General features: G+C 48.7%; 2 protein-coding genes across 7 annotated transcripts; both read right to left on the bottom strand.

Moving 5' to 3' along the window:
- Positions 1-34: 34 nt before the first annotated feature.
- Positions 35-6,107, bottom strand: map3k7cl (map3k7 C-terminal like). Of its 4 annotated transcripts, none has more exons than XM_057054010.1 (5): positions 5,958-6,107; positions 5,512-5,620; positions 3,603-3,661; positions 2,740-2,855; positions 35-944 (listed from the first exon to the last, which is right to left on the bottom strand). In XM_057054010.1, exons 2-5 carry the CDS (start codon positions 5,585-5,587, stop codon positions 764-766), a joined length of 432 nt encoding a protein of 143 aa, XP_056909990.1. In that variant the 5' UTR covers positions 5,588-5,620; positions 5,958-6,107; the 3' UTR covers positions 35-763. The 4 variants fall into 4 exon arrangements, with proteins under 4 accessions (XP_056909990.1, XP_056909987.1, XP_056909988.1 ...); XM_057054007.1 differs by having other exon boundaries at positions 3,603-3,665; positions 5,513-5,620; XM_057054008.1 differs by having other exon boundaries at positions 3,603-3,665; positions 5,513-5,745; positions 5,958-6,098.
- A 2,257-nt stretch (positions 6,108-8,364) lies between these two features.
- Positions 8,365-24,547, bottom strand: grik1a (glutamate receptor, ionotropic, kainate 1a). Of its 3 annotated transcripts, XR_008953688.1 has the most exons (18): positions 24,152-24,547; positions 21,362-21,529; positions 21,020-21,277; positions 20,447-20,628; positions 20,027-20,080; positions 19,745-19,915; positions 19,501-19,644; positions 18,025-18,132; positions 15,503-15,613; positions 15,219-15,422; positions 14,586-14,809; positions 14,369-14,487; positions 13,571-13,788; positions 12,686-12,911; positions 11,338-11,588; positions 10,442-10,610; positions 10,180-10,290; positions 9,289-10,095 (listed from the first exon to the last, which is right to left on the bottom strand). XR_008953688.1 is itself a non-coding variant. In XM_057054797.1 (17 exons), the coding sequence occupies exons 1-16, from the start codon at positions 24,231-24,233 to the stop codon at positions 10,485-10,487; spliced, it is 2,646 nt and encodes an 881-aa protein (XP_056910777.1). In that variant the 5' UTR covers positions 24,234-24,547; the 3' UTR covers positions 8,365-8,825; positions 10,442-10,484. The 3 variants fall into 3 exon arrangements, 2 of the variants coding, with proteins under 2 accessions (XP_056910777.1, XP_056910776.1); XM_057054797.1 differs by lacking the exons at positions 9,289-10,095; positions 10,180-10,290 and adding an exon at positions 8,365-8,825; XM_057054796.1 differs by lacking the exons at positions 9,289-10,095; positions 10,180-10,290; positions 10,442-10,610 and adding an exon at positions 8,365-8,825 and having other exon boundaries at positions 24,152-24,546.
- Between the last annotated feature and the right edge of the window lie 239 nt (positions 24,548-24,786).

Here is a 24,786-nt window from a genome sequence, read left to right as displayed (position 1 = left end):
ACCAGCAGAGAAATAAAAACAAGGAAGCCTCACGCAGCGTTATATTAATACACCTCTTTATTAATAGACAATGACAAACATTAACAGCTTGTGTTGCTCTAAACTCCCCTTTTTACAGACATGCTACATCAGGAAAAAAACACGGTGATACGGTTTCATATCACAGCGGTTCCTGGCAAATGGATAAACACTCTTCTTCTTTTACTGTTCCTCACAAATCACCCCTGACTTCTGCCTCAGTTCCAGACAATCATTTCATTTCCCTTTTATTTTGTATTTCACAACAGGAACTTGTAAGTGCAGGAGGTTGTTGGGGGGGGAGGTGGGTGTTGTGTGTGGGAGGGTTGAAAACATTTGGACCGTATCACGCCACCAACCGCTCCCTCCGACCTCAGGTTAAAAAGCCTCCGCAGGACCCGAGACGCTGGACACCAGGTCAGCTGGACGTCAGGTAATGTTAACCGTAAGGTATCGCAAAAGCAGCCGGGGGCGTGCGGCGAGGACGCACGATGACAAAACAACCCCCACTGAAGTGGCCGTGCGTCATCGAACCACTATCACATCCTCACACCGATGATGACAGCACGTCTGTAGGTTCAAACAAATGACTCAGTCCAAAATAAACTGTGCTTTTTCTGCGCAATTAGCTGATTCACGGACTGTTGCTGTGCAGGAGCGCTAGCCGAGCCTCATTTCTGCGCGGTTTCATTGCCTGATGTCGAGCTGGACGTTCCGAGGTCTCAGGATGGGCGGAGGTCAGAGGTCACGAGGAGTCCCGCCTGGTCCCGTTGGTCAAGCAGAGGCTTTTCAGTTGCTGGGCGCGCTCACCGTGGACAGTCACCAAGGTGTGGTTCTCCTCCGTCAGGCGGCGAAACTCCTCCTCCAGGCGGGCGATCTCGATGGCGACTTTCTCATCTTCCACCAGCTCCGCCAGCAACTTCCGCCTAAGCGGAAATGGAATCAACAGATTCTTTTGAGGATCGACCTTCGATGGACACCTGAATGTGCGGTCCTGGGTTCTTATGTTTCACTCTCTGTTAGCATTGAGAAGCTCCTGAGCAACGTGCTAACGTGCTGGAAGCACATTCGTCTTTGTTTAGAGAAGAAAATTGATTTTCATGTTTCTCAAGAAAACGAGAAATATTAATAGATAAGTGACCTAAAAGCCAATTCTTATTCTCAGAGGCTAAAGTGGGACATTTAATCACAAAACCGTGAACAGTAAAAACAAATAAAAGTAAATACATGTTTAAATACAAACACTGTCCCTCTCCCACTCTGCCCAGTCCATTTATCCCCACTCTCCCACTCTGCCCAGTCCATTTATCCCCACTCTCCCACTCTGCCCAGTCCATTTATCCCCACTCTGCCCAGTCCATTATCCCCACTCTCCCACTCTGCCCAGTCCATTTATCCCCACTCTGCCCAGTCCATTATCCCCACTCTGCCCAGTCCATTTATCCCACTATAATCTGTCTATTTAGCTTCTTCCTCCCACTGTAACTGCATTCCTCCCCATTTCCATTCCATTTACTCTCTTTCCCTGAATATTTCTCCCCTCTCACCATTTAATGAGTGAAATTAACCTTTGAGGTTTTAGTTTTGGCCGGACAGTTTTGGGTTTGTAGCCCTAGTTTAAACAACCTCTCACCCCTCATTACAAGTTTAAGCTTAAGTAAAAACCACCATCATTCCCCAGTTAATAAACAATGAATTCTGATGAGAAATTCCTAGCATGTAGCATTTTAGCTCTCAGCGGTCACAGTGCGACGGCACACTTGTGGCCACTTTAGCAACATTGAAGTAAAGTATTGATAACCAGGACTTGTGGAGAGTTTTAACTCTTCCAAACGGAGTAAAGTTTATTCATAGAAAGGGAACACGCTTACATGAATTACAGCAACACTAATAAACTCATTCTATTGAGTCTATTTGAGGTTAGTTAGTGCGCTGAAGACAAGCTAACCGGAAAGACAGGCAGAACAACCTGACACTGACTGACAGAGATTGTCCTGTCTCTGATGAGATCAGCCTTTGTTCGATTGGGGAAGGATGCAGCCTAAATATGCCCTGTATTACACACCACAACCACTCAGAATATCACGGCAGGGATCTTTCATTATGACTGTCAATCACAAGGGTAAGTAAAATCAGGGCCACTTCTCTTAGATATAATTAGATATGACGCACGATATGCACTTCAATTTTCAGATCTAACTCTCTCTCACACACAGATACACATCTTTATGGGAACTTTCATAGACATTCTTTACTCGGCTTCCTAACCCTAACCCCGATTTAAACCCTGACCTCGAACTTAAAACCAGGTAGTCCCATGTTGCGAAACTTCCCTCAGTTTAAAGGAAGAATGAATATCTAGGCCTACACACGCACACACACGCCTACACACACGGGAAGCTTTACACGCGCGCCATCTGGTGGACGTTTGAAAGCAAAGCACCTTTTTAGGTGAAGATAATGTGAGGAATATTCTGATCTTTAACTTCATTTGACTTGGGCAAAGCTCAAACCTCACACCTCGGTGTTTTTACCTGACAGGACGGTTAAGAAGTTTCACCTTTTCCAATATTTTTGAAGGCAACATCGCTGTTATGTGCAAGATGGCAGCTGATGATGCTGATGTTTTACCTGAACATCCACCAAAGCACAGGAGCATCTCCACTTGTCATTACACCTGCAGCCCCTCGTCTTTTGTTTCCATTATTCACAGGAACTCACTTGCGATCCTCGAGCGCGCTGATCTCATGCTTGACCTGGTGGAACTCCCTCGCCATCCTGCAGTGCTCCTTGTACACCTGAACACTTTCTTCCAGCGACACGCAGGGGGGCACTGGCTGCAGCAGAGAAGAGCAGAGACCATAACAGTGACTCTAAATGCGCTGTTATTGAAAAATAAAATAACAAGACCCATTCGGCTGCATCTGCCAGCCGCATTTCCCCCCCAGTCTGCTGCAGCGCTGATGCGCCAGACTGCCCAGCTTGATGTTAGCAAGTTTAACGTGTCTCCTCGTTAATGTACTGGTCATAATGGTTTTATTTTACAGCGTGAATGAGGAAAACACTTGAGCTGCAATAAGAATAACATCAATACTGCCCTGTCAAATCACACCAAAGATGTTAAAGAAAACTTTTTCTACACTATTACTTTAAGCCCGTGGACACTTTATATCAAAGGGTACTGCACCTGATGTGACCCTGAATGGTTGAAGGGTAACTCAACCCGGCACTGAGCTGTAAACAGTCAAAACATTGATTTATAGGGGGGATTAACTTACTCAAGCGCCTACATATGCGCAAGGATTTTCACCATTGCGCACCCTTCACACAGTGTCTAATATCCAATCCAGCCTCGTCTCTGTTCTGCAATAACCTTTATTTATCTAATAACACCCCCAACATATATGAGACAACTTCTGGGTCGATTTCCTGTTGGGAGCTGTAAATAACGTAGGTGGAGAAAAACCCCAGAGCGTTGATGGCGCCGTAGCACATGTTGAAGCGGGTGTACGTGAAGCAGCCGGCTGGGTTTGAAATGCAACGCTACTCCTCAACCACAGCCGTTACAGTTGAGCTCTGTTTACCTGCAATCTTTGTTCAAGGTCAGGGAAGGTCGGGCCGAGGTCCCCCACATCGTTTACATCTACAGAAGCAGAAACAGGTTCAGTTACTGTGTCGACATCCTAAACAGGAAGTGTTTCACGCTACATTTTGCGTGATTTGTGACTGCTGTATTTTGTGTTTTCATTTCTTTATTATTCTGGGGTAAGAAAGCCGTTATTGTTCCTTTGTTTTCATTGATAAAACAGAATAAGTGCTCACAGTAGCAGTCTAGTGTGCACCTGCACATGTTGTAATAGTAACCTGTGGAATTTGATACATTAAAATGAAAGTTGCTTCCTAGAATATGAGACACCTACATTCTGAATAGGGTAAAACATAAATCTATGAGCTGCAGCCTTAAATAACAGGAAAATATGAATACATGCTTGGAAGTGTTTCGCATAAGTGCTGCTTCCTATATGTCCCGGTGGCGTGGCGTGCACCACAGGCAGCTCCGTTAATATACTCCGCTGACTGGCAGAATAAAACACCATAATGGTTTCTGACCTGACACTGAACACAACGTGGCAGCTCAGCGCCATATGACGCACAGCAGCACGGAGCCACCAGACAGAAAAATAACTGTGTAACTCTAGAGAGGGACCAAAGTGAGCAGACAGACAAACAGGGCGGGTCTGAGCAGACGTACGGGCACAGACAGGCAGCCAGACGGGCTGAAACAAACAGGTTGTCTCAACCAGTGTCCGTCTCGCCAGTCATGTCCCCCTGGAGTTGTGGAACACGTGGAGAATCCTGGGATGATGCAACCTTCTAAATGCGGGAGTGTTAGTGGGCCTGCCTGCAGCCATGGGGCCAATTATGATGAGGAATAAATACAGTTTGACACGGTGCGGCTTTTAACTATGTCTGGCGTGAAGTCATGAAGGGATTAGAGGATGATCCTCAGATGGGGCAACAGTCTCGGGCTCCCTGAAACAGCAGTTCAAAGAGACGATAACGCGATCGTGTGTAATATTTCTGAGGGAGCAGCACAGTGGGGGCTGCTCAGCGGGGCCACATCTGGGCCTCACATCCACGCCACCAAATGTGCTAAAACGGAGAGAATGCAATAAGCATCCAGCACAACAGGGGAATGTCCTGATGGGTGCCTCTGCTCAGCATGTGGGCGCGGAGGGTCGCCTCACGAAGAGGAAGACAAGGGGGATCGTGCACGACTGGAGAACTGGAAGTGTTAACTGCTTTAAATATAGGCCAGAGTTCTAAAAGCTGAGCGGTGAATCAGGCTGTGCAACACTGTTAGCATTAGAGAAGAAACCTGACCCTACCATTGCATAGCCGCAGCTGTCCCAATGCCTGCATGACCCCCCTACACACACACACACACACACACACACACACACACACACACACTCAAACACTGTGATCGACAGCACTTAATAGCGGCCATAGGTGTGCTCTGCTTTTGAGGAGGGGTACGTGAAAGACGGGGTTGCATGTGGTTTGGCTAAAGATGAGAGATGAATGCTGGTCACATGAAACGTGCACGCGGTGCTGTGTGCATTTTGCAGCTGAGCGTGTGCGTGTGTGCGTTTTATACGGTCTTACAGAAATAGAGGGAGCACCTGTCACAGCTATAGTGCAGAAGAATGAACACAGTTAAAGTGATAGGGTGTGTGTGTGTGTGTGTGTGTGTGTGTGTGTGTGTGTGTGTGTGTGGGTGAAGAATGTCACGCATGTGTAACCACACATACTGGAAATGCAGTGAGAGTAGAACTGTGAGCTTCGTCAGAGGTTAAACGAACGTTTGAGCGGCTCAAAATAAGTTGTTGTGGTCATTTGGAGATACTGGAACACCAGTGTGCACGAGCACACACATGCACGCGCGCGTGAGTGTGTGTGTGTGGGGGGGGGGTGACTGTGTGCATTCACCTGATGCTTGGTCAAGGCTGAAGGCGATTCGAACTTCAGATTTATCAGGAGACACTCGCCGGGTTGAGGTGATCATTTATCCCTTCAGGAGGCCACGAGCACCAACGAGCTGTTGGAGTTCAGGAGTCGTCAGAGTTGACTGATGATGTAACCGACGGCCACATAATCATTAGAGCCTCAGAAATGTGCTTAAAACTCCCTGCAGGCTTCAGTGGGAATGGAGGTCAGCAGGCTCTGATAAAGCATGGCATTAAACCACATTCAGTTGGCATGGCAACAGAACACAGATAATAGACTTTTCAGATTAAAAAAACGAGCGTTTCCAGGTGCACGGAGCTGCGTGTGGCTGCTTGGACTCATGCACGTCTACACGTCTTCGTTGGGTTTGGGGAGGAAACAAAAGATCAGCACAATAAAACGGTAAAAAGGTGGAGAGGCAGAGTTACCTGGAACAGCAGCAGCTGGATGGAATTTCGTTCCAATAAAATTTAGTTGTATGTCCAGTTGACCGTTCCCAGTTGGATCACTGCTGAGAAAAGTGAAGCCCCCCCTCTCTGCCCCCCTCTCTCTCTCTCTCTCCTCTCTCTCCCCCTCTCTCCCCCCTCTCTTCTGTCTCTCTCTCCCCCCCTCTCTCTCTCTCTGTCTCTCCCCCTCTCTCCCCCCCTCTCTTCTGTCTCTCTCTGCCCCCCTCTCTCTCTCTCTCCCCCTCTCTCTCTCTCTGTCCCCCTCTCCCTCTCTGTCTCCCCCCCTCTCTTCTGTCTCTCTCTGCCCCCCCCTCTCTCTCTCCCCCTCTCTCTCTCTCTCTCTGCCCCTCTCCCTCTCTGTCCTCTCCCCTCTCTCTCTCTCTGCCCCCCTCTCTCTCTCTCTCTCTGTCTCTCTCTGCCCCCCTCTCTCTCTCCCCTCTCTGTCCTCTCTCTCTCTCTCCCCCTCTCCCTCTCTGTCTCTCCCCCCCTCTCTCTCTCTGCCCCCCTCTCTCTCTCTCTCCTCTCTCTCTCTCTCTCTCTCTGCCCCTCTCCTCTCTGTCTCTCTCCCCCCTCTCCCTCTCTCTCTGTCTCTCCCCCTCTCTCTCTCTCTGCCCCCCTCTCTCTCTCTCTCTGTCCCTCTCTCTCTCTGCCCCTCTCCTCTCTGTCTCTCTCTCCCCCTCTCTTCTCTCTCTCTCTCCCCCCCTCTCTCTCTCTCTCTCTGGACGGTGTCTCTCCAGGCTGCAGCCCTGAGGCGAGGAGCAACACGTCAGGGCAATGGCGACCGTCCCCCACGGTGGCCGGGGCCCAATTAAATGTCTCGGATGACATGACTCCACGCCACAAAAATGCCCATAGCTGTAACCAGTTGAGTGACGCTGTCAGGAAGCTCGGAGGCTCCGGCGTTGCGATGAGGCAGGTGGTCGGGAGCCTGAGGCAGCGCCAGAGGAGCCCCGGGAGGAGAGGAGCCAGAACCCCAACGCCATTTCAGGGGCGGGAACAAGCGGCGGCGTGTCCGTCACACGCTGCGTCCTTATGGAGAGGGTTAGTGCACGGAGGGTTAGTGCACGGAGGGTTAGTGCACGGAGGGTTAGTGCACAGAGGGTTAGTGCACGAAGGGTTAGTGCACGGAGGGTTAGTGCACGGAGTCATGGAAGCAACTGTCAGGGTCCGTGCATCCGCCCACCCATCAGGGGGCACAAACTTTATCCACCACTTCTCCCCCACTTCTACCCCAGTCTTCCCCCAGTTCTCCAACAGTCCTCCAACAGTCCTCCCCCAGTTCTCCCCCACTTCTCCACCAGTCCTCCCCCAGTTCTCCCCCACTTCTCCCCCAGTCCTCCCCCACTTCTCCCCCAGTCCTCCCCCACTTCTCCACCCCCTCGTTTGTCTTCATTGACAGGGTGTTGACACAGTCCTGCTGCATCAGCCCCAGAGAGCTGGTGTCTTCCTGATGGATGGGACGCATTCACACGTCTGCCACTCGTCACACTTTGGATCGTCCCCACTCGTAGGTGCAGCTGAGAGTCCCGCGTAATGATTCATGACGCAGTCATGGCGGCTTTGAATGACTCGGGATAAGACACAGAGAGACTGGAAGTAAGTTCTGGAAGTTGTCTCATTTGTCTGGATTTTTCTTTTGATGCTGTTGTTCTTAAGGTTTTAAAAACAAAGCAGAAGCAAAGGTCTGCCCCCCCCCCCCCCCCCCCCCCCCACACACACACACACACACACATTCTCTGGTTCTTCATCTGCGTCCGATACTCAATATGGATCATAATCCCTGACCTTCGCACGGACGATACAAAGAGACAGATGCCCTGATCCGTTTATCTCTCACCACTTCTTTAACCGCCAAGGTCGTCGCTCCCACGTGGCGGGATTAGAGCAAACAAATCCGTGCGTGGAAACATCAACACAGGAACGCTGTCCCTGAGGAACATCGTCCAGGTGAGGGTGTCAGAGCAGAATGCCAGTCATTGTCTTCATTCAAGATGGTTTACAAAACGGGATATCTGTATCTATATCTACACACACACACACACACACACAACACACACACACACACACACACACACACACATACATATATATGCAGACTTTAGCTTTGATTAAGAAAGATGGGGTTAGGAGATTAGAGCCAGCTAAACGCTAATACATTGGTTGGGGCCCAATCCCGGAATTAATCTGAATACCAAAAAGGAGAAAACTCATTACATGAAGAGATTAAGCAGAGCTTGGTCCAATTCTGCAAGGCTGCATGTGAACGAGTGACAGACGTCCACCACCGACCTGTCAGACTGCACACAGGCAGCAGAGGTGTGCTCCTGCAGCTTTCAGATGGGTTTTCATTCCGCGGGGTACTGAAATAATCCAGCCAAGGCTTACAAGCTGCTTTCTTTTTGTTTGTTTGTGTTTGTTTATTCTGAAAAGCAACGACATCATCATACATCAACAAAGTTGCTGCTTTTACAAAGTGTGCGGCTGCAGATCGATCAACCACAGCCAGCATTTACCGCTTCTCCATGCTAGATTTTTAGCTTCTGTCGCTTCCGAGCTAATTTAAGCTTTTCTTTAAAAACTATATCTAGAGTGTAACCTGTGATGGGAGGCGTGAAGGGAAAGGTGATCGATGATGCAATATTGTCCACAGAGGAGACGGATTAATCCAGTCTGACCAAAGGCTCATGTGCTTGAGTCCCGCCTCCCCTCCAGCCTGTTCGGCGTGCATCTGGGCTGGCAGAGGACACACGCCGGCTTTGCCCGACAGTACGGCCGCGATCTCTTCCGGATGCCTTGGTAACAGCGCAGGGAGATGCCCAGGTCTTCCATCATGGCACTAAATGACACCCGCTGCAAAAGAGGCAACAATAACACTTTCACCGCCACAATAAAACTGATTTGCAGCTGCGACTCGACCACTGAGGTTCATCACCGGCAGCGTCCCTTCGCCAGACTACGCTGGGTGTCACGCTTCCGATACTCACGCATATCTGGAGTATTCAAAGCGAAACCAGCATCCCCTGAGTTATCCGGGTCTCCCGAATAATCATTTGAATCACGGAATAATTCCTCGCACTGATACTCATTTATTTCCCATCCCGCTTGTCGGGAAATCGAGGCTCAGTAGAATTTGTGCAGCGGATTATCATTCCCAGCACAGGCTCCCCCCGTTTCCATCTGATGGTCTCTGTTCTCGGATGAATAAAACTCCCTGCAGGGGTTCCTGTGAATTCCTGCAGCCATCGGCATCAGAGGGGACGAGCTCCAGATGGATTCAGGCCTGTGGAAGCTCTCCGTGCACGGTGACACCTTGATTTAAGGTAACAGTCATTTATTTACAGTTTTGTTTATTAGTAGCTTGCTTTAACTTTACCTAGAGACCTCAGCAACGTCCTTAAATAATCCTGCTCCTCAGGAATGCAGGAGATGAGAGAACAAAACTAAACCAAAAAATGAAAGGGGGCTGGCAGAGGCGCCCTACACGCATTGACTTCTACGTGTTCAACGATGTGGCGTATTTCTTCCTAGCGACAGCAGCAGAGGTTGTTTTCAGACCTGACAAGCTGCTGTTTGTAGCTGCTCCTGTGATTGAGGCCCTTTTTCTAAGTCCTCTTTGTTCCTTCCCTCACAAAGAAGAAACGCTTTGATGATCATCACAAGTAACGTTTTTCCAGAGCCCTTTTGTTCTTCTTATTAATGCTGAAGCAACATCAGTCAATGTTTACTGTGCTGAATAGCAGCTAAAATCAATACGCTGGTAATCGGCCACATTTCTGATGTTAATCTATTCCTCCAGCTCTGATTCAAGCGTGAAAACTGGAGGTATTCTGTGTCTGACGCGCGACCGGTGGGAACGTGTGTGTCAGTGCACATCTCAACCACGGACACTTTCCCATGTTTGCCAAACAGGCTAGCGGGCATCTTAACGAGGAGGACAACATTTAAATGATTCCTCTTATCTTTTAATTTCCCAAACGGCTCTCAGCGTCAGCTTCCATGCGCTCGTTTGCTTCCTGCGGCTCACAGAAGCTCGGCTGGCCGTCTTGCCTTGCGTGGATCCGAAGGACAGAGCCGAGCGTTTGCAAACATTCAGCAAACTATCCAGAATTTTAATCATTTTCTGCTGAATGAAAAGCGCAGACAGGTTTATACAGAACCCTGCAACTTCATAAAAGCTTCCCTGATAAATGCTCCGGCTAATTACCGTCTGTATATTCAAACTTGGAGTGCTTTTAGTTTATCCTGCAATAAAAGTATGCAAATCTGAGGGGGTGCAGTCACTTAGGAAGCCATTACAAGCTCAGTCAAGCCTGTGCTGTATTAAAATGAAAGAAAAAAACATGTTACCCATGTTCACTCTTTATCTGTAGAGAACTTTACAGAAAAAAACAGAATAAGTGGACGTTCATGAGGGAAGCAGAGGACAGGGGGCTGTGGGGCTGTGTGACGTGCACATGGCTACAAACCTATTCGCTAGGGTTTGTACGTGTTGTAAATGTGATGCCGGGGTTATTCTGTGTCGTCCCCCAACAGCCTCCCGCTCTCCAGATCAGTGGATAAGGAAGTGGCAGAGGACGAGGTGGAGCCGCGCCGCTGGAACTGACGGGACTGCACTCCGTAAAAGAAACAAAAGGCCTGACGGGTCATGCACAAAAGAACAGAGTGGAAACACAAAAGAGATCAGGCATGCAAAAAACAGGAAATAAACCTGACAGAGAAAAGAAAAGCAGCAAGATGTGGGTGGAAGTGCATAAATCTGAGGTTAGTTTCTGTGTCTAAAGAAGCTACAGAACTCCTCAACGCGGCAGTCAGCAGGGAAACCGTCATGATGATTTCGGCACTTGTGAGGTACAGCGCTAGCGTAATTACACGCTTACATGTGCTTATTCCTCTCATGAAGCAGTGGAAAACGTGATGCAGCGGTGCATCGCACGGTTGGCCGTGCGCACTTGTGCTGCAGCAGCAAGATGAACTGAGACTTTACAACCTTCTCATTTATCAGCTCGGGAATAAGCTGAGAGCTCAAACCGCATGTTCCATTACTTCCTGTGCCTTTGTGCCTTTAAATGATGTTCTTTGTTTCTCTCAAGTACGTCTCAAATCCATGTGATTCCACAGCAAATAAGCATCTAACAACTATATAATTAGTTTGGAGTATAAACTTCCAAAGTCAAACCCGACACAGCGGGTAGGAAGGAAATTAGCATAAACACTTAAACTACAGTGAGCTTAATCTTCCCCTGACATTAAAAACACTTTAAAACAAAACTGCTTTAATTAGGTCATTTCTTCTAAAGTTTTGCTGCCCTTACACTTCGGACCAGCGTGACCAAGATGACAGCACAGCCATGAACTCGCTCACCTCCTCGATGTCAGCGTTCCTGCGGGCCTTGTAGATGAACTCTCCGATAGCCACAAACACGGACAGGACCAGGCCGGCGGCCAGGACGATGAAAATGCCACCAATGTTTTCCACGCCCAGAGCGTTGGCTTCCTTGTTGTCCTCCTCCGGACAGCCGTTGCCCCTCCACCACTTCTCTTTCATCATGTGGAGCTTCCCTTCTTCCTGAAGCTGCAGGATGGCGATGGTCACTTTGTCCCTGTACGGCGAACCTGGCGGTGGGAGAAAAACACAAAACAGTCCCAGTTAGGAGTTCTGGTCTTTCAACTTTAGGTATTCCGGTTCTGGGAATCATCATGTGAAGTCTCAGCTGAAACCTGAAGTGAGAAATTCAAGCTGTTTGGGAAGTTTGCACTTCCGAGGAGCTACTGGGTGGCAGTAAAGAGCATTCCCGCAGGTGGGATTATCGTGGCGATGGCCCCAAATTTATCAAGAACATACGGTGCAAAAGAAAACCCCAATATAATTGAATATGCTACAGATGCACAGCTGTGTGTCCCAAAAGGAATCACGTCTCACTGAGTTTTTTGGTATTATTTTAGGATTTGTGTCGTTTTATTTGCACTAGCATTAGCAAGAGCGATGGAGGTAATAGCGCATGGCTAATCTCAGGACATCTCTCCTCAACTCTGCCCAGATAGCGCTGCGTCGAACTACAGGTGCTCATTATTAGAACATCCATTTTCAAACGCTCCATCCTTAAAGCAGTTATGAGCAAGTGGCCAAGCGACACATCCACTCCCTGCAAATCCATCATGAACCCCCTGTGGATCCCCCCGCCCCCCAGCAAAACCCTCTGCCCCTGCTTCCTCTGCATGTGCAATTAAACTGATCACTCTCTAACTTATTGTAGGAGTTAACGATGCTTCAAGGTGAGTCCACTTTAACCACAATGTGATGCAGTTAGCATTAGCTGCAGCAGCTCAGGCTAAACTGAGGCTTTCCTTTATTAAAAGCACATTTCTACCGGTAAATAAACCGTTTCAGGATATCTGATTGGGCTTCGTCCACTTAACAAAGAGCCGGAGCTGCAGACGAGCGAAGCTAGGAGAACAGATGCTGAGCCCGGCATGAACAAATGAAACAAGACGGCTCACCCACTGCTGGATTTGTATCGAAAACATTTATTCAGCGGTGCAGTAAATGGTTTGATGTAAGAGCCCTGCAGTGTGGATTTCCTAATGCACTCTTCTCACTACCAATAAATACCAATAAAATGAAACTCCTCCAAAGTAAACTGTAAGTGGGTTTTGTTTGGAAATGGTGTAGAATTAATGTCCCAGATGCGATCTTGTGTCAGTTTTCCTACCAATCGGCGTTCCCACTCCGTAACCTTTGGAGTCGATGAGCCCGCCGATCTGCGTGAGGTTGCAGTTCCGCTGGCTGATGTACTCGATGCTAGTGGACTCCATCAGCATGGCGTAGTCTGTGGTCAGGACCCTGGTGATGCCCTCCTGGTTGTTTTTAACCAGCGCCGTGTTCTTCCTGCTGCTCATAAAGGCCCACATCTTCTCATAAGTGGAGATCTTTGATTTCTGATGAGTTGACAAGCACACGAGGGTTATGTATGCCTCTGAGTGTGTACGTGTATTTCACCACATTAAAGACACTCGGCAGCATAGTGTGGGAGATTCCATCTCTGAGAGCGGGTCTCCTTGCTTAGTCAGAGAAAATGGGACAGCTGTGGTCTTAATCTCCTCCAACTGATTCAATTTGTTCGAGCCATCAACACAGCCCGCCTCGTCCCATCCAAGCAGCTGTAATCACTCACTGCAATCTGGGAGGATAAAGCCCTGCACGGATCGGCCTGCTGAGCCACCAGGACGGAGGCAGAGCGAGCAGCAGTGGGTCGAGGACGTCAGCGCCGTGAGGACACGTCACACACTGGGACAAATCACAAGAGCCACCACAGCTCCTTCTGCTGTACAGCATAAATATGGGATGTGCGGCAAATGTAAAACGGAGGGCTAGAGGCAGGAAGGCACCCTGGACCGGGTCATCTAAAGGGTTAAACCCACAGAACATTCCTTCATCCTTGAGCCAGCATTGACCCTCCCCCGAACCTTTCTAACCTCGTTACTGTTACATGATTGTGGCCCCCTGCAGGGCCTGCAGCTTCTGTACCACAGCAGACCAGCCCCCCCTCAGAGGAAAACGGAGTGAAAGGCTCATTTGTAGGAAACATCAGTCGAACCTTGAAGAAGGTCATGGTGGAGCCGTCCCTCACGGCCCCGTATTCAATCCTGGTCTGCTTCGCCAGGTCATCGGCGGAATCAATGGGCGCATCCATCCTCTCAACGGTCAGAAACGCGGCCAGGTTAGCCGTGTAGGAGGAGATGATGATCAAGGTGAAGAACCACCAGATACCCCCCACTATACGCGTGGACAGAGCCTTGGGCATCAGTTCTGAGCCTGGGGCCCCGGCGGCAGGTGGGAGAAGAGGGTTAAAAACAGGAGCAAAGCAGAATTAGGACGGTTCCAGAAGATGAATGTGGCAAATAGGTTATATTGTTGTCCAGATACGCAGCAGAGCTCCAGCTGAATTTTAATCTCAGTACATAAAAACATCATTTCCTCCCATCTGTTTGTAGATCAGTGTGAAAAGAGGAAACATTACGGTTCAAAACAAACACACACACACACACACACACACCCATTAGATAGACAAAACGAGAGACACGAGGAGAGCTAGACAAAGAAAAATAGATTAGAATCTAACCAAATGGGCAAAAAAGATCAAAGAAAGCAGGCTGCGACCGCGGTTGCTAAGCGCGAGGTTTCCCTTTGCTTTTGTGCTCACTCACAATCTCAACGTTTGGTTCTGTGCTACACTTGCAGTTCCATCCACCTGCTGACAAGGCAGGTTGGACTTTCTGGCAAAACATGGCCGGCGGAGGCAAATAATGACTAAAGAATATTACCCAGCCGCCCCTGTCGTCAACAGAAACCCTCTTTAATGTAACTACTGTCACTTTAAATGTGGATCCGTTACCCTGTCGCATGAGAGCCCCGATGCCGAACCAGAAACTGTTGAGCAGGGTGAAATTGTTTTGTATGAGAGTGGAGGAGGGGCTGCACGGGTGTGGGTTGTACCACTCATACGGGGTGAACCTGCAGCACAAAAAAAGGAAACATTTCAGAAATTAGCTTTGAAACCTGCGCAGACATGTACGCCAGGATGGAAAGGAGTAAATAAAAGGGTGGTTAACCTGGCGATCACAAAGAGCACGCAGCTGACCCCCGTGCAGGCCAGCAACACGTACATCCAGATGTCAGGAGACAGCGGATTCAGGAAGGAGAAGACGCCCGGATTAGTGCCGTTGGGTTTGCGGTAAAGGATGCTGATCCCCAGAGTCATGAAGGGTTTGGAGAAGTCTATGACTTTCTCTCTGACATAAGTGATGGTCAGGGGAGCCACGGCGAGGTCGGCAACCTGGAAAAGCGAGATAATGTGGACGGAACAGAAGGAAATGTCCTCCAGGTGCCAAGTGAAAATTAGCCTATAATTTGTGGTAACAGTTGCTGAAAATTGTCGACCGCTCCAAATCTGCAAAGAGCAGCGATTAGGTTTTACCTCCTGCGGACAGCCTCGCCACTCGCCATCTCAATCAAAAGAATTACTCCATTTAGGAGCAGAAATGCTATTAAGAAGAAATGAATACAACCAGAACTGTGTCGGGTACGTGGTTGGTAATAGAACTAGGAGGCAGGTTTGAGTTGGAGATGAGAGTCGTCTTCACATTATTAAACCAGAATGATTCAAGCTTTTCGTTTCCCTCGAGGGGAACATGCTATAACACTGTCCACCAGCGAGCATTAGTGTCTGCCTGGAATTCACTCACGTGGTCAATTAGCTCCCGGACCATTCCGTTCCACTCTCCTTTGTCATTCTGCGCTCCGTACTTCCCATCAGCCACCAGCCGGACTTCGTACGTGAAGCCCAAGATGTTGGAGAGCTCCTTGAGGAGATCCAGGCAGTAGCCCTCGAAACGGTCGTTCCCCACCAGCTCCTTGTCCGACTTTTTGTACATCACGTACGGATTTTCCTGCTCAGCAAGACAAGAATATTCAGGGTAAATTTCAAACGGAGCGTTGATCTGGGGACGTGTGCGATGTTCCTGCTCACCAGTATCGTGGTGACAATAAGAGTCCTGTTAGCCAGAGAGTCGGTCACGTTGTTGTTCTTGTCTCGGCTGTCCGTCAGGTTCATTCCCTTGTATGAGTTCCACACAGCAATCTGGGAAAGTCCAAAAAGGGCTATAAGCATTTCTTTTGTTGCCTATTTCACCCGCGGGGGAAAGAAATGGGGATTTCATTTTGAAAAGAGCCATAAAAAAGCTCATTTGTATCAGTAATACAGATTATTGATGCTGATTGCCCTGAAAGGGGAAAAAGGACCCGATTTGGCCTTTAAATCTGAACAGAAAAGTTTCTTTATGATTCATTGGACAGAAAAATATGAAACGGATTAAGTTATAAGACCTGACACTCTTGGCTGGTGTTCTGGCCTCAGCACCACTACACCACGTTAGCCCCCCTTTGCTCGGGTGATCCTGGGCAAATTGCCGGGGGGGGGACAAGGTTTCATGTACAGTGAAGATGAAAATGACGGAGTAGTTTTGGGGGGATCCAAATGGGATTTCTGCTGAGTGGACTGACCTGATACTCATATTTTGTAGTAGTCAGAATAAATAAAGAAGCAGCAGATTTGAAGGCTGCGGTTGTTCTGACTGGCGCCATCCCAGAATCAACCAGAGCAGACGGAGACTCGTGTCGGACCTGCCTTTAGAATCTGCACTCTCATCTTATCTGATTTATGCGTAAAGTTATTATATGGCGGCTGATTCATCATTCAAATGAGAAATTTATCCACTTGTTATGATAAGAATCTGATGGGGAGGACCAGGGAATGAGCGGGGGCCGGGTTCAGGCTGGGACACCCCCCCCCCCCACTGACCAGGCGGTATAATCCAGACAGTTATCAGATTAGAAGCGGCGCCTGGCAGCTGGATCCTGACCCCCGGGCTGGTTAAGAGCAGAGCAAAGACCCCCCCGAGCTAAAGCCCATTAAATGATCAAGCTCCACTGTTAATAAGAGACATACGGAGGCTAATGGGAACAATTCTCCCCCCTTTTTTTGCACTATTCTGTGACATTTTCCTAAAAGCTGCTGCTTAAGAGGCTGATGAGTGGAGCCTCGTTTGTGCTCCTCTTTAAGTGCTCGAGGTCGATTCTGCCTCTTTCCGAGAGGATCACAAACGATGACTTGTTTTCTCCTGGTTGCTTTCTGACCCAGAGCCTGGCAGAAACCACTCTACCTCTCCAACGTTTGCATGTTTTAGCTGCACCACAAGACGCGTAAAGAGGACTTTTAATAACCGTTCTGTCTTCAGCCTCGAAGATAAATGGCCTGAAAGTCAGTGGGAGGGTCCTGGTCTGTGCGCTACAAAGGCATCTAATGGTCATTTGAATTTCAAATATCACACGCAAGGCGGCGCTGAAGTCTGGCTGAAGGAAATAAATCTGATGTTCAGATGTAAAGTTAGACGTGCACAGCAGCTAAACGGCCCAAATCAGACGGACCTTTCAGAACTTTCCATGCCCAGGGGGACACTTCCAACAACAGTTCTGCTCCTACAGCTCATCTCCATCCAGAATCGGATGGGAGAAGCCAAAAACTGAAGCATTGGGTCGGAAAAACAAGTTATTTTCAGTTAATGCGCCAACTTTGGTCTCGTCACCCTTTATTTCGACACCGCAGCGCCCGAGAACCAACGCCACGGCGGCCGGCTGATAATTTATTTTTCATGACCATAAAGTCGAGCGTTTTATGTGATGTTCCAGCGATGTCGTGATGTCTCCGCTGGGGGAGGCTTCTGGAAACTGCTGAAGTGAGCAAACACGACCGAGTAAATCCCCGCTGCTGCTTCACCACCTGACAACTGACACTCCTGATGTGTTTGAGGGAACAAATTCACTACGGCGTCACAACGCGTAACATAAGACAGGAATATAATCTGTTGGCAGAAAGAACCGTTTGAAAAGGCAGGTTTCATGAAGGTAGGGCTAAAGATCCGCTGCGTGGGCTCCTCACCCATCCTTACTTCAGCCTCACTCTAGAATAATAACCGCAACTTCTGCTTTAACCCTTGAAAGGTGTCAGACTGGGGCACTGACTGGGGCACAAGGGGCAAAAAGAGCCGTCAGGCACCCGACATTGGTGCGGATAAAGGAGAAACAAGGTTGACGAGGCAGGGGTGAGAAGAGGCGTGTGGAATACAGAGTGTGGGGGAGGGGGGATCAAACACTGCTGGCACAAACCTTGATCCACCTTTTGGTGAGACGACTCCCGCCTTCCTTCACACCCTTACAAAGATGTGGAGGAAGAAGCAGCGGAGAGAGAGATTGTTAACGGACAAAATTATCGATGTCTAATGTGGACGAGCGGGTTGGTGGATTAGTGAAAACAAACTGCCTGTAAATACTGTGGCTCTCTCACGCTCGGGGACGCACTCGTGCACCCAAACCACCACACTCACACACTCACACACTCACAGACACATGCGCACACTTGATGGAGTGAATTTGAGGCGGCGTGGAGGCAGCTTGAGAGTGGTGTAATTGGCTGTTCCAGTTCTCTGCGCTCACCCTGGCAGCGCCGTCTTCTTTCAGGCTGATGATGTCCAAATCAAAGTCCCTCCTCAGGCCATCCGTCTTATTAAGAACAATGTGCCCAGTCAGTCCATCCCACTGGGCCTGTTGGGGGAGTAATGGGAGAGAAGTGAGGGGGCCAAACCCAAATGTTGTGTTGCGTTTTGGTTCTGTCTCAGAATTAAGGACTTTGGCAGCGTTCTCAGGTAAAAACTCGACTCTCAATGTTCTGTTTTCAGACACCAGGTTCCTCTTTTTCCCTGCAAATGGCTAAAATTGTAGTGTTCTGAAATGGGAGGCACCAGCACATGAACACAGCAAGCAACCGGGCAAAAAATGCTGGTGTTGCTGTTGCACCCTGGAAGTAGCAAGTCTGTCCGTTGCAACACATAGAACACACTGCCAACTAGTGGCCTGGCATGGAAACTGCAGCATGTTCATGTTTCCCCCTTAAATTTAAAATGGGAAAATGATGCAGTGGGCCTTACACCAACATGATCACACCGGAATACACTTATCTTTATTTGATATATTGATATATTGATTGACGCATTGTCAGTAATATTTGTGCACACGAGGAACTATTTTTGAAATTTGTTTTTCCTTCTTTTAAAAACCAAGTAACACAGGGCTATACATACTTTAAATATTTGGATGATAACCTTTATAATTCCTACGAGCATTAACTATAATTTATGTATCGCTGCCCGCCAGACTCCTGCTTAGAGAAAGCGAGTCTTCATCCTGAATAAGAAGGATTTGTAAAAACGATAAAAATGACATAAAATGGTTATTATGCAGTCAAATATAGCAGCGTACAAAAAAAAGAGAAAGTTGTTTTTTCCTGTTCCTGTCTGTCTCCCAACTCTGGGCTGCTAATTTCAGGGTGACACGAGGTGGGGGCTAAGTTGCCAAGGCTTGAACATGAAGCGAAGATCCTTGAAATCATTGGTGTGTTTTGTCTGTAATAGCATGATGCTTCTTTTTGGGTGCTATAATAAGAAGGCGTGGGCAGACAAGAGCCCAGGGATTGATTCCAGCCATGAAAATGAAAGGTGTCTTCACACTATGTGAGAAAGAGATGCATAATTTTTAATTAAATGTTGCGCGCCTGCAATCAGTAAAAAGCTTCTTATCCAGAGATGAACAGCAGAAGAGGACGGTGCTTCAAAGATGGGCAGCAGTGGTGAAAACAAAGCTTTGTGGAGAGAGACAGACAGACACGGCGCTGCTCCAAGTAGGAGTGGGGGCCTGAATGATAATGTTGCCTGTTCATGACAGGCACGCTCGTCTGCCAGAATCAAGACTAAACAGATCAAAACAGGCACATCCAACCCCCCGATTCTGTCTGTAGGCAGATATTCAGGCTGTTTATAGGACACCTCCGGTTAGGAAACCAGTATAAGTAACTTAGCAGCGGCTCTGTGGCGGTGGTGGTGATGTAACGGGTTCTCAGCTATGACCAAACGTTACCTCTTTGAACAGGTTCATGAAGCGTGGCCCGAAGCGCCAGGGCTTGTGGCGGTGACACTGCAGAGAGCTGACAGTCATCTGAGTGGCTCGCTGGGAGGCGACGGCCACCATGAACACGGCGTCGTACATCAAGGCCGCGTCCGTCTGCAGGGTGAGACGAAGACGGCACACACGTCTATACACAGATCTATACGCAGGGAGAAGGGTGGAGCAAAGCTGGTGGGCACGATGCGGCGGTATTTACAGTCATGATCCCGTCCATCAGACCGCTCTCCTGTTTGGGTCCTTGCAGCCGTTCCATCGCCCACTTGTCCATCGTGGAGGCCACCCAGGGGTTGTCCACGTTGAGAAGTCTGAAACCCGTCATGTTGACCCCGCTGTAGCGGTACGGCTCCAAGTCCAAGGCAAACAAGTCCTGCGGAGAGAGTGGAGCCATATTTCTTTTTACAACGCCACGTTCACGATGGAGTCTAAAGGCCGACAAATAACAGCCAATTTGCAGATTTTCCTTTTATCATTTCCTCACCAGAGTTGTAAAGAAGAAATGGTAGTACTCTGTCATCATCCCCATGGATGAGAGCTGTGAAATGAAAAGAGGAAGAAAGAGCAATATGAGAAAATGTCCGCCCATAGGGCTTATGTTAAATGTGATTAGTTCTGCAGCGCCACGTCATCAGCGCCTCGGCCAGATTTGCATCAAATTATGTTCACAAAATAAATCTAAATGTTACTTCAGCAATATTGAACTCTGGGCCCTCTATGGTTAAAGTTGAATCAAAGCTGCGATTGATTTATTTTTCGGTTTTTGCTTGTTGCAGTTTAAATCTTCAGCCGTGCATCGTTCACCTGTTGGTGTCGGCGTGAAGTGCAAAATACTTCCGAAAATCATGGAATGTGGCCCACAAAGGTCGCGAAGATGTTGATGTGAGAAGAGTTGTGGGCGTACCTGCTTCAGGAGCTCGGCTGCCATCCAGTAGGAGCAGTCGAAGAGAATGAAAAATTCTTTGTCTCTCTTCAGCTCCTTCAGGAGCGGTCGTGCGTCTTGGTTTCCCGGCGTCAGCTGGCGGATCTTGATTTTCAGATTGAACTTTGCCGGCGCCTTGATCAACTCCTGCATTCGCATCAGGCCTAAAAAAGAAACAGCAAATCCATCTCACACGGCCTGTTCTGGTGATCCATGGGGCGATCAGGGTGATCCAGGATGCCTTTCCTATCCGCACACACTACACCGACCACACATTTGGGGATTTCTGCCTTTTCCAGCTGACATTTCCAGCCAAAATAATAAGTAATAATAATAAAAAAAAGGAGGACCGTGACATTTCGGCAGCCCTATTTTATATCATCTGAGTCACCGGGAGGGCTCAGGTGAGTCATCCGTGCTGATGTTTGGCTTGAATCCGAGTGCAGGAGGCTGGTATTCCTGCCCGTCACACATCCTGATGAGCGAGCAGCGACTTTTGGGGCATTTGACAAATAATAATCGTGAAAGATGAATGTTTAAAAGTGCGAACCCCACCTGTGCTGTCCTCATAAACCACCGTCAGCTTCTTCCATTTGAAGAAGGTCACGACGTCCAGGATGGCCCTGGCAATGGCGGTGTATTCAGGATACAGGTTGATGAAGAAGGTGTCTTTGTTGTCCACCGACGGGTGTTTCCAGCGGGTCTGGATGTGAGGGACCTCCAGGGCGTTGCAGATGGACTGGACGGCGCTGACCGAGGAACTGTGAGAGGGCCCGAACACGGCGACGACCCCGAGGGCCAGCTGGTCGCACACTGGCGGCAGAACAATAAAGTTGTATTTGAATGCATGTTTGTCTGAATCGGCCCAGGAGCGCGTGCTCGATGAGTTCGTCCCACCTCTTCTAGAGGCCTCGAAGCCATCGAACAGGTTAATCCTCTGAATGTCGTAGGTGAGGGTCGTGTTGGGGATCAGGGTCTTGTTGCGGTTTATGTTGTTGACAGCAAACTTGAAGGCCAGCTCGTCCATGCTCACTAACTCGCTCTCCCGGGTCTCAAAGATCCCACCTGCACACAGAGACGAAGGACAAACACACTGGTGAATCTTTAAGACCACCTTAAAGAGGGGTGGTGTAGATGAAAGGGGTGAATAAAGAAGATATGATGGATCCTGTTTATTTTGCCTCTAATGTCTGATGACATATGGGCCAGCCCTGACTTAGAGCGAATAATCCTGAGTCACAACGTTGCGTTGCTGCCCTTGATCGGTTACAATTGGCTGATCATCCATAATGTCCGTGGAGAGGAATATTTTGGGATTTTTACTGATAAACAGTGTCGCAGCTGCTCCCAGAACATCGTCCATCCTCCCCAGGAACACGTCTGGACTCGAAGACAGATTTAAAGGTGTGAAAGGTGCGACCCAAAGCAACCAGTAAGAGCTTTTTAACACGCCACTGAGAGATTGTGGGGGTTTTTTTCGACAAGAAGATGCAGCTCGGGTTTTTAAAATGTCAACTCCAGATGATGACGACCTTTCGTTTCACTGCTGGGTGTTTTTATCTCAATTTGTGGTTGTGGAGTTTTTTTTCCTCAACGAGGCTGGCTAATGTGATGCCTGTTTTTGCCCCATTTTGGAACTGCAGCAGTAAACGGCAGATTAGACGGCACTTACAGATCTAACGATTAGACCGTGAGGTTCACGTTGTCCGCAGGCAGCAATAATGCGTCTGCGAGGGCGGAGAAAAGCGGGATCTCAGGTGTCACCCAGCAACCACAGGAAACAGCACGTTCAGTGATGGATCCATACAACTGGGTGACCAGAAAGAGTCCTTTTCTAGGGAAAGCCTGAAAGAACCGGCAGATCGTGATATCACGTGGACTTTTTACTGAACAACAAACTCAAAGCGTGAGCAGAATTCCACGCTGACCATAACTCAGGGCCCCAAATCAGCCGTGTTGGACACAGACAGCAGGTCTGATGCAAAGGCTCCATAGAAAGAAGTCCCCAGCCTGGCATCAATCACACCAATCTGTGTGTGACAGGAGAAGCCTCACGCTCGTTACATACCAATGACAGAGCGACACACAACGTTATGACCGCAGCCTCCGCCGTGCAGCAAAACGTCTGTTTCCTGCCATCGCGGTGACTGATCGCATTATGAGGCAGCTAATTGCACCATTTATCTGCGTATGTAATATATCTGCAGGCACAGTGAGGCCAGCTCGCCGAACCTCTGGCCATTTGGCTCGGGACAGCCTCGTTTGTATTCCTAATGGCCTATTTATTGGCGAGCAAGGAACTAATCAATAATATTAAGAAGGCAACTTTTCTTAAAACGTAAACACCGGTGAAATTAATGACGCCTTCCAAAGCAACAGGTCACAGTCACCGACGGAGAATTCTACAGGCTTGAGTCTTTCGTGAGGCATCTGAGCCTTCGAACCCGAGGAAGAGGAACCTTCAATCTTCATGAGTCCTGCAATTCAAGGTGTGACCCAGACAAGAAGCCCCCCCCAAGTGCAACTGTGGGCCAGACCAAAGCGCCCCGTCCATAACAAACAGGAAATCCAGCACCTGATCCAGCTGCTTTCATAGACGCTCCATTTCATCTCAGAGATCCTCTGGCTCCTCTCTTCTTTATTACCACCTTCATCGTCCCATTTGAAGCCCGGCGCCACACAAACGTCCAAGTAGAGGCCTTCTGGTCCCCAGGATGATGCACGGGCAGATTAAGAGTTGAGCTTTCATATTAATCTGCTGCGGAGGGACTCAGGCCTACCTGCGCCCCCTCAGATTACAGATTAGTGAAAAGCAGTTCAGACCAATGCAGATCTGTAATTCTTGGGGAAATTAATGACAAAGATTGACGAGGATTTTTTTTTCCTTTGCATTAATGTACCAAATATTCCAAAAAGCAGGATGTGGAGCTGAAATCGGAACATCTCCCCACATCATCTACTGCATGTAAAATGAAGAAAATCCACAGAAACATGATTTATCGCATAATTAGAATTCATTCCAGTGGGGGGGGGGGGGGGGGGGGGCACGTGGCAGTGACCCCAATTCTCAATTTATGCAATCAATTAGAGACGCACTTTTACAGCCGGAATGTTGCTGTGATTCAAAGTGTCACATCGAAGCTCAGATAACAAATACAGCCCACAGCAGCAGGACCAGGTGGGATCCTCTCAGCCCTCTTATCTCCTCTACAGCAGGACTGATGGCACATAGGACGAGATAAGATAAGATAAGATAAGATAAGATAAGATAAGATAAGATAAGATAAGATAAGATAAGATAAGATAAGATAAGATAAGATGGAAAATGATGCTGTTACAAAAGTTCACAACAGCATATTTTCAACATGCTGTGAAATGATATTTGGTTTTTGCATTCATGCCACGGCCACAAGAGGAGTCTAATCATCATATCAATTATATATTGTCCCTGTTTCAGTGTTCTAACATTTGCATAATATCCACCACGGACGCAATTGCGCGCCCACGGTATCAATTAAGTCATTCATTTGGTCTTAAAATGGGACTTAAATCTTCCAGATGACAAAAAACCCCACTTTGGATTTACTCTTAGCACGGATACCAAATTGCTCTCTCAATAATGCTTCTCCTGTCTAAGCAAATGCTCCAAACACGCAGGTTCCGTGCGTGAACAGCTGTTGCGCTCACCGATTCGGAGGACCTGCGCTGAGCTCAGACGAAGCTGCGTCGCCAGGAGGAGAAAGAAGAGCAGAGTGGTCCTTTTCCCCATGGTGCTCCAGGCCAGCTCACCGCGGATGCCATGCCAGGAGGACGCCGCCTCTGTGGACGCGCTGGAGCACCTGACGAGCCATGGTGACGCGCAGCCCAAGTTTCATCCCCAGTCAAATTCCACCCCCCCACCCCTCACCTCACAGCCACAGGAGGAACACGGGACGAACGATAGTCACAGGAAGAGAACTTTTCCAACGAAAATCAGGTTCCGGTTAGGAAAAGGTGGAGAACAGGGAAGAGGGGATAAACGCGTCCACTTTTCTGCAGAATCTACCTGTGAGAGGAGAGAGAGGGGGAGGGGAGAGAGAGAGAGAGAGGGGAGAGAGAGGAGGAGAGAGGGGAGAGGAGAGAGAGGGGAGAGGGGAGAGAGAGAGGGGAGAGGAGAGAGAGGAGAGAGGGGGGAGAGAGGGGAGAGAGGAGAGAGAGAGGGGGAGAGAGAGGGGAGGAGAGAGAGAGGAGAGAGAGACAGAGAGAGGGGAGAGAGAGGAGGAGAGAGGGGAGAGGGGAGAGAGAGGAGGAGAGAGGGAGAGAGGGGAGGAGAGAGAGGGGAG

The sequence above is a fragment of the Takifugu flavidus genome, chromosome 14, assembly GCF_003711565.1.
Source record: "Takifugu flavidus isolate HTHZ2018 chromosome 14, ASM371156v2, whole genome shotgun sequence".
Lineage (NCBI taxonomy): Eukaryota > Metazoa > Chordata > Actinopteri > Tetraodontiformes > Tetraodontidae > Takifugu > Takifugu flavidus.
Note: the sequence above shows the minus strand (reverse complement) of the source record. Positions and strands in the feature narration are given on the sequence as shown.

Excerpts from the sequence above, each read along its gene's own strand:
- map3k7cl (XM_057054007.1), bottom strand. The coding sequence starts at position 5,587 with ATGATCACCTCAACCCGGCGAGTGTCTCCTGATAAATCTGAAGTTCGA. Across the intron at positions 2,856-3,602 it reads ACCTTGAACAAAGATTGCAG|CCAGTGCCCCCCTGCGTGTC; the intron begins GTAAACAGAGCT and ends TCTCTGCTGCAG. Across the intron at positions 945-2,739 it reads AGCGCGCTCGAGGATCGCAA|GCGGAAGTTGCTGGCGGAGC; the intron begins GTGAGTTCCTGT and ends ATTTCCGCTTAG.
- grik1a (XM_057054796.1), bottom strand. The coding sequence starts at position 24,233 with ATGGGGAAAAGGACCACTCTGCTCTTCTTTCTCCTCCTGGCGACGCAG. Across the intron at positions 18,133-19,500 it reads TCATGAACCTGTTCAAAGAG|GCCCAGTGGGATGGACTGAC; the intron begins GTAACGTTTGGT and ends CTCCCCCAACAG. Across the intron at positions 11,589-12,685 it reads CGGAGTGGGAACGCCGATTG|GTTCGCCGTACAGGGACAAA; the intron begins GTAGGAAAACTG and ends TCCCACCGCCAG.